Source organism: Somniosus microcephalus, chromosome 7 (genome assembly GCF_052327205.1).
Source record: "Somniosus microcephalus isolate GS21.2 chromosome 7, FLI_Smic_1.0, whole genome shotgun sequence".
Taxonomy (NCBI): domain Eukaryota; kingdom Metazoa; phylum Chordata; class Chondrichthyes; order Squaliformes; family Somniosidae; genus Somniosus; species Somniosus microcephalus.
The window spans coordinates 277,562,380-277,571,309 of NC_140993.1; the positions used below are offsets into that span (position 1 = coordinate 277,562,380).

The window sequence follows — 8,930 nt, forward strand, 5'->3', positions numbered from 1 at the left end:
AAACACAATGATATCGTCCAAGTACACCAATACTTCGAGCAAGTTCATATCCCCAACTGTTTGTTCCATTATTCTTTGAAAAGTTGCTGGAGCGCCTGAAACTCCCTGTGGCATCCTTTCAAATTGGTAGAACCCAACTGGGCATATAAAGGCTGTCTTTTCTTTGTCCGATTCACTCATCGGTATTTGGTAGTATCCACTTCTGAGATCCAACACACTGAACCACTTGCTTCCATTAAGACAAGCCAGTGCATCCTCAATTCTTGGAACGGTGTATTGGTCGGGAATAGTACGTCTGTTAAGCGTCCTAAAGTCCACACACATCCAAATCTTTCCGTTCTTTTTCCTCACCACCACTATAGGAGATGCATAAGGACTCCTGGACTCGGTAATGATCTCAGCTTCTTTTAACTGCGACAGGTGCTGTCTCACTGCTTCGATGTCAGCTGGTGCCAGCCGTCGAGACCTCTCCCGAAAGGGTTTATCCTCGGTAATTCTGATAGAATGGCGAGTACTCTTACTACAACCAACATCAAACTCATGAGTAGAGAAAACTCCTCTCCGCTCCATCATCTTCCTGACTAATCGGTCCTTCCATTCTTTAGGAACGAATGAATCTCCAAAGTTGAAGGAGGAGGGTGTCAGATCTCCGGTTGAGTTAACTTTGGACTCTTCCTTCACATGTGACGACAGTACATTTACAGGAAACAGATGCGCAATCGGCATTCCTTTCCTCAATGTGATTCCTTTGCCTGACATATTCCTCACGGTCACTGTAACTCTCCTTGACATCACAGCTGTCGGGGTCTGCAACTCTGGTCTCACCAGAAGCTCATTTGGAAACCGTGACTCTTCTGCAGGATCATCAGGTGACTCTATCAGAATGGCTTCAGTACCTGGCATTCCAGGGAATTTTGGTATCCCAGGGATTCTAGCCACTCCTCCAGGACACAGGGTGATAGGTTTGGCTCGAACGTACCACACAGTTCCTCTTTTGCTATCATCTACGTCGGAAGGAAGTTCAGGCAGTTTCTCAAAAGGCTTTTTGAAAACAGGGTGAATGTGTCTGGTGCTCAAGAAGTTTTCACCTCCCTGCTCTTTGCAGCTTGTCAGGAGTCGTCTCACTATGGGTGTATTACTGCCAACCAGTATGGAAACCTCACCTTTCACCATGGGGTCAGGGCAAACCAACACAAGTGCATCAATGGTCTTATCAGCTTCCAAGAACTCCAACCTCAGCGACAAATAGCCATCATATGGGTAATCAGCAGGACTAAGGCCCCAGATCTGCAGAAGACTGATTGGGGTTAACGGCAAATGCGTCAGGTATCGGTCACAGAAGGATCTGTACAGTATGGTAACCTGAGAACCCGTGTCGAGGATAGCTTTAGTATAAATGCCTTCAATCTGTATTGATACAGCAGAACTCGGCCCTACTAAACCTTCAGGTATGATGTCTTTCATATCCCCTCGTCTATTATTGCACTTAGCGGAACGTGTCTTAACTACAGGGACAGCAGGCCGTTCCGTTACTGTGCCCCTTTGTAGTTTCCCGACTTCTTGGTAAGTTTTATGAGACGGTCATTTACTTTTTTTAGATTTTCCTCACCTCTACATTCTCGCTTGAAATGTCCATCCTTTCCAGTTATAACAAAAGACTCCAGGTCTATCTCCTTCATGGGGGTATCCTTTAGAGGAATCATTCATTTTGCTGTTAGACTTCGCAGGGTGTTCAACCTTTTGCACCCGTGCGTCATCCCTTTCTGTGTTGGGCTTAGACCGAAAATATGCCATCTCAGCTCTCATGACATTTATTTCCTTCTTCAGCTGTTCCATTGAGATTCCTACTGTTTCAGGAGTAGGAACTGTAACAGGAGTCACAAGCTTGGACATCACAGCACTCTTTGCTACATTCCGGGCCTGAAGCATATCCTCCTCCTCTCTGACTTCCCTTAGCAGCTCAGTGAAGGTAGGTGGATCTCGCAACTTATGGGTCATGCGTATGCGAAGAGCAGTCACGTCTTCGAGCAATGCACCTCGCACAACCTGTTCAATGCGGAATCGATTCATTTCAGGCAACTCAATCCCTCTTTTCCGTAACATACAATGCAACAGTTTGTCTATTCTCAGCAGATAACTGGACAGCTTCTCTCCCTCACACTGGAATGTGCTTCTGAATCTGACCATCAAATCTGAAATGGTTTCAGTAGTTCCAAAGGCAGTTTCTAGAGCCTGCATGTAGTCAAAGGAAGTAGCAGAGGTGTTCTGCGCCTTTAAGAATCTTACAATGTCAGCAGCAGGACCCTTAAGGCTTTCTACTATTCTCTGCCTCTTCACATTGTCACTGCACTGCCATTCCTCTAGCAGAGGCAGGGTCTGCTCAGCCCAGGCGTCGTACTCCTCTTCCCCACTGGGAGTTGGTCTCACTCCTGAGAACATACGGAGCTTACGGTATCCCTGAGCCTCGAAGGGCAGATTGGTGCATTTATCCACCAGAGAACTAATGGCACTGACCAACTGAGTGTTCATATCCAGGGCCGAAGGACCTATCAGACCTTTGACATCAGCAACAGTCTTTCCTTCTTGTCTCAAGAATGACAACAACTTGGTCTGAAACCCTTCTTCTTCCTTAGTACAGGTAGACTATCCTTTATCCGAAAACCTCGGGACCAGCCGTGTTTCGGTTTTCAGAAAATTTCGGATTTCGGAAGGTGGGTCGGCGGGGGTCCGCAGGGGGGTCGGGGTCGGTCCCGGCGGGGGTCCGCGGGGGGGGGGGGGGGGGGGTGTCAGCAGTCGTGGCTTGTCCGTCGCTGCTAGCCTGGAATGCAATGAAGTTCCGCATTTCCACCAACAGGTCGTCGTGCTCGGTCGGAACAGGGGCCGGCACCGCCGCGGGCTCAGAGCTCTTGTTGCTTTCGAGCCTTTGGAAGAGAGTCAGGTGGTTCCGCCGGGGGGTCGTGCGCACGACTTACGCTGACCCTCTGCTCAGCGTAAGTCGGCGGGGGGTCCGGCGGGGGGTCATGCGCACGACTTATGCTGACCCTCTGCTCAGTGTAAGTCGTGCGCCACTCTGATCATGTCGTGCGCACGACTTACGCTGAACAAAAAAACCTTTGGTTTTTAAGAGGGTTTCGGTTTTCGGAAGTTCGGATAAAAGGTAGTCTACCTGTAGTAATAGGGACAAACTGAACTGGCCAGGGACCAGCCTCTTCAGAAAGCCCAACTGCCTCAGGTAAACCATGACCTCTCAGGTTCTCTGATGTCTGGATCAACACAAACTGCTTCTTGGTAGGTGTATCCAAGCAGCGCTCAACTATCCTAACCTTTCCAAAGGCTTTGACACAATTCAGAGCCCTTAGCAAGACATCATCAGGGTCATTGTTAGCAACACCATTCAGCACAATGGCATGGGTAGTAGCTATCTGCTTCCATTTGCACCAAGCTTCAACCTCAATAACATCCATCTTTTATGCTCAAACAGCCCAGTAGAAACCACAAACCACTCTCTTAGCAATGAGCATTCAATACTGTTAGTTTACTGACATAAATAGACGACAATCCCGGACGAGCCCCCAAAATGTAACCCCTTCACGGTTCTCTAGATATGTGAGATGTGGTCTCTGTTGTAGACAGTATTCTATAGTCCAGTAAGGAGATCACTACTACAATGGCTTAATTCTAATTATCTTACTTTATAGTTTTAACGTCAGACAGTATAAGAAGATTACGGGTCAATGACCTAAATTAGGCATTTGCATACATTAGAATGAATCTAGACATAATAAACATACATTCTCCATTTATATGGATTCAAAGGAGAATCTGTCCCCGTGTCCAAATTCGAGTGCACTCTTTCGTTGGCGCGCTTAAGTTGGAGCTCATGGTATGTATAATGTCTGTAAGACTTACGACTCCGAACCCCTTCATTGAATTCTCTTCACGATCACTGAATCCCACTTTGAGTTCTGGATGCAGAGCTACTAATACGAAGGGCGGCGGCCGAGTTTGGAAACCCGGGACAGGATGCGGCAGCCATTTGCCTCCTGAGCCCTCTTTTCAGAGCTCCTGCCCTCCTTTTTTTCCAGTCGCTCCTTTTTTCCCCGCTCGAAAACCCCGACTCCACCCCTTCCTCCTGGGGTTTCTGCCTGGAGACTGCGCAGCCTCACTGTCTGCAACAGTTGATACTGGTGCAGAATTATGGAAAGTCTGCTCTTAGTCACATTGTGTCCTTAAAAGTTCTTGCCGTACCGTCACATGGGCAACTTTAACCCAGGGATTTATAACAATGATAATAGTGTCTAAGTTAAAGATTGATAACCATACTTAGCGTACATAACATTTCCAGTGGGTATTACACATAGAAGATAGGAGCAGGAGTAGGCCATTCGGCCCCTCGAGCCTGTACCGCCATTTAATGAGATCATGGCTGATCATCCAAATTCAGTACCCTGTCCCTGCTTTCTCCCCATATCCCTTGATCCCTTTAGCCTTAAGAAATATATCTAACTCCTTCTTGAATATATTTAATGAATTGGCCTCAACTGTCTTCTGTGGTAGAGAATTCCACAGGTTCACCACTCTCTGGGTGAAGAAATTCCTCCTCATCTCAGTCCTAAATAGCTTACCCCTTATCCTTAGACTGTGACCCCTGGTTCTGGACTCCCCCGCCATTGGAAACATCCTTCCTGCATCTAGTTTGTCTAGTCCGTTTAAAATTTTAAGTTTCAATGAGATCCCCTCTCATTCTTCGAAACTCTAGTGAATACAAGCCCAATCGACCCAATCTCTCTTCATATGTAATTCCTGCCATCCCAGGTTTCAGTCTGGTGAATCTTCGCTGCACTCCCTCCATGGCAAGAACATCCTTCCTCAGATAAGGCGACCAAAACTGCACACAATACTCAAGGTGTGGTCTCACCAAGGCCCTGTACAACTCCAGCAAGACATCCTTCCTCCTGTATTCGAATCCTCTCGCTATGAAGGCCAACATACCATTTGCCGCCTTAACCGCCTGCTGCACCTGCATGCTTACCTTCAGTGACTGGTGCACAAGGACGCCCAGGTCTCGTTGCACTTCCCCTTCTTCTAATCTATTGCCGTTCAGATAATAATCTGCCTTCCTGTTTTTGCCACCAAGTGGATAACCTCGCATTTATCCACATTATACTGCATCTGCCATGTATCTGCCCAATCACCCAACCTGTCCAAATCATACTGGAGTTTCTCTGCATCCTCCTCACAGCACACACACCCACCCAGCTTTGTGTTGTCTGCAAACTTGGAGATATTACATCTAGTTCCCTCGTCTGGATCATTAATATATGTGAATAGCTGGGGTCCTAGCACCGATCCCTGCAGTACCCCACTAGTCACTGCCTGTCACTCGGAAAAAGACCAGTTTATTCCAACTCTTTGCTTCCTGTCTGTCAACCAGTTCTCTATCCAAGTCAGTACCTTACCCCCAATCCCCTGTGCATGCTAGTCTCTTATGCGGGACCTTATCGAAAGCCTTCTGAAAGTCCAAATACACCACATCCACTGGTTCTCCCTCATCTATTCTACCAGTTACATCCTCAAAAAATTCCAGTAGATTAGTCAAGCATGATTTACCTTTTGTAAATCCATGTTAACTTTGTCCGATCCTGTCACTGTTTTCCAAGTGCTCTGCTATTACATCTTTTATAATGGACTCTAGCATCTTCCCCACTACCGATGTCAGGCTTACCGGTCTATAATTCCCTGTTTTTTCTCTACCACCTTTTTTTAAATAGTGGGGTTACATTAGCTACCCTCCAATCCATGGGGACTGCTCGAGTCTATAGAATTTTGGAAGATGACCAGCAGTACATCTACTATATATCGGGCCACTTCCTTAAGTACCCTAGGATGTAGATCATCAGGCCCTGGGGATTTATCGGCCTTCAATCCCGTCAATTTCCCTAACACCATTTCCCTACAAATACTGATTTCATTCAGTTCCTCCCTCTCATTAGACCCTATGTCCCCCAACATCTCTGGGAGGTTATGTGTGTCCTCCTTTGTGAAGACAGAACCAAAGTATGTATTTAATTGGTCTGCCATTTCTTTGTTCCCCATTATAAATTCTCCTGATTCTGACTGCAAGGGACCTACGCTTGAGTTCACCAATCTTTTTCTCTTCACATATCGATAGAAGCTTTTACAGTCAATTTTTATGTTCCCTGCAAGCTTACTCTCATACTCTATTTTCCCCTTCTTAATTAATCCCTTTGTCCTCCTTTGCTGAATCTTAAACTGTCCCAATCCTCAGGTTTGCTGCTTTTGCTGGCCAATTTATATGTCCTCTCCTTGGATCTTATGCTATCCCTAATTTCCCTTGTTAGCCACGGTTGAGTCACCTTTTTGTTTTATTTTTATGCCAAACAAGAATGAACAAATTCTGTAGTTCATCCATGCGATCTTTGAATGTTTGCCATTGCCTATCCACCGTCAACCCTTTAAGTAATGTTCCCCAATCCATCCTAGCCAACTCGCGCCTCATACCATCGTAGTTTCCTTTATTTAAATTCAGGACCCTAGTCTCTGAGTCAACTACTTCACTCTGCATCTTAATGAAGAATTCTATTATATTATGATCGCTCCTCCCCAAGGGGCCTCGCACAACAAGATTGCTAATTAAACTTTGTATGGCATACACAACTTAAATATAACTAATGGCAATTCATAGTTCTTAGGTTATACAGATTTTATGTTAAATAACATTTAATTTAAAATGTAAAATTAAGGTTTGTTACATAAAACACTGGGCCGAATCTTGTCGGGAAAATAATGATGTGTTTACGAAGCACGCCATTATTAATGTGCAAATTGGCCAGCAAGTTCAGGGGATTAAGAGACACACCGTGACTTTAAAATTTCCAAAACTTGGTCGATTTACACCATTCGCTTTGCACAAACTGCATCTCTTCCTTAGCCTCCCCTTTATTTTTAAGTATTTGCTGAATTCACACATTAATTGACCATTAAACTCGCCACAGTAAGTTAAGACTGGAAATTAAAAGAGCAAATAGCTTTTTATAAACATGATATTTGTTAATGCAATGCCAATCAACCTCTCTGGCCCAGAAATGGAACAATTTAAAGTGTTCAATCTCATTTCTGCATGTAGCCAATTCTTGAGATTTAAAAAAGTCAAATTCAACATTTTTTTCTTAATTTTCTTTTGTCTCTTAAATCAAATCTTTCTTTCCCTCTTTATTTCTCTTTCTGTACCTGATTTGACTAATTCAACCTATTTCCATCTCAGTCGTTCCTTTCTCAATCCTTAAATCTCATTGCTTAAGGAGACAGACCGTTGGCCCCGCTGTTCACTAAGGTCCAGATGCTCCATTACCTGCGCCACAGAGTTATCAGCTCATATTCCCAGCAGGTTAGGGCAAAACAAAAATTGAGCTGAAGGGTGCAGAAAAGGGATCAGCCATGGTCTCATTGAATGGCGGAGCAGGCTCGAAGGGCCGAATGGCCTACTCCTGCTCCTATTTCTTATGTTCTTAAAACCTCTAATGGGGCACGCTGCGAGATGTCCTGCTCCAGCAAGATCCGGCCCATAATAAATGTTTGGTATTTATTACATTTGATGACATGATATAGAGGCACTGGAGAGGGTGCAAAAAAGATTTACAAGAATGATACCAGAAATACGAGGTTATATCCATCAGGAAAGGATGAACAGGCTGGGTGTCTTTGCTCTTGAAAAGAGAAGGCTGAGGGGTGACCGAATAGAGGTCCTTAAAATTTTGAACAGTTTTGATAGTAGATAAAGTGTGTTTCTACTTGTAAGGAGGAGCAAAACTAGAGGCCATCAATATAAGATAGTCACCAAGAAATCAAATAGGGAATTTATCAGAAACTTCTTTACGCAGAGAGTGGCAAGAATGTGGAACTCGCTCCCACAGGGAGTGGTTGCGGCAAACAGTATAGATGCATTTAAGGGGAGGCTAGATAAGCATATGAGGGAGAAGGGAATAGAGGATTATGCCGGTAGAGTTAGAAGAAGAAGAATGGGAGGAGGCTCGAGTGGAGCATAAACGTGGATATGGACTGGTTGGGCCGAATGGCCGGTTTGTGTGCTGTATATTCAATGTAAACCAAACATTTATTATGCTACAATCGGTTTACGTTTGTAGGCTTTCAAATCGGCTGCCTTGCAGGGCAAATCTTGTGCTTTTACCAAACAAGGATAGTACAGAGGCAGAGAGACTGGGATAGTCCACATTTTCCATAGGAGTACAAGACAAAAGCACCATTGTATCTCCATTATTAAACTGGTTCGCAGTAGGATTTAAACATTATAAAAGTAATTTAAAATTTCTCTCAACATTCTCAAAGACGTATCAGTAATCCAGTAGCACATAAAAACAAAGTATACCTTTCGATAACACTGTAGTAATTGCTTGTAATCAAGACATTAAGACACAAATTGTTCAACTAATTCATTTCAACTACAGCCCCGAGTTGAATTATGAAGTCCACACAAGAGAACTTCTTTCAAGTCTGATGACTAAGCAGAAAATATCAAACATAAATCTATTTTACCATTTTATCTTATGTTGAGAAGTCCTCAAGTAATCCATAGTATTTCTATTAAAAGAACCTATAAAAATGAACCAAATGAGTAATTACTGAACAGATAACTTCAAACTATCGCTTAAAGAAACAGGTAAAAAAAATTACCCTGTAAGGAGCAGTGAGCTATAACAGAAAAGCAATTGCAAACAAACATTTAGGAACTGTTCTTTGAAAAAAAATTGTGAAACAACCTTCATATTTTAACTGATAGGTACATGTCAAAACCAGCTCAAAAGTTTACACCCAAAAAATTACCATATGATATGAACAAACCGCTGACCTTAGTTTTGTACAAAACATACTGGAAGGTCACTGACGATCTG

General features: G+C 44.0%; 1 protein-coding gene across 7 annotated transcripts in view; it reads right to left on the minus strand.

Annotated features, from left to right (window-relative positions):
- Positions 1-8,930, minus strand: part of fbxl2 (F-box and leucine-rich repeat protein 2) — a 321,753-nt gene that overhangs the window by 252,853 nt on the left and 59,970 nt on the right. The window contains exon 3 of one of the 7 annotated variants that reach the window (XM_085993895.1): positions 8,575-8,632. The exons of the other annotated variants lie outside the window; for them this stretch is intronic. Within the exon in view, the coding sequence (XP_085850021.1) occupies positions 8,575-8,577 (3 nt within the window). The 5' untranslated portion in view covers positions 8,578-8,632. The remainder of the gene's footprint in view (positions 1-8,574; positions 8,633-8,930) is intronic. 7 annotated transcript variants of the gene reach the window in all.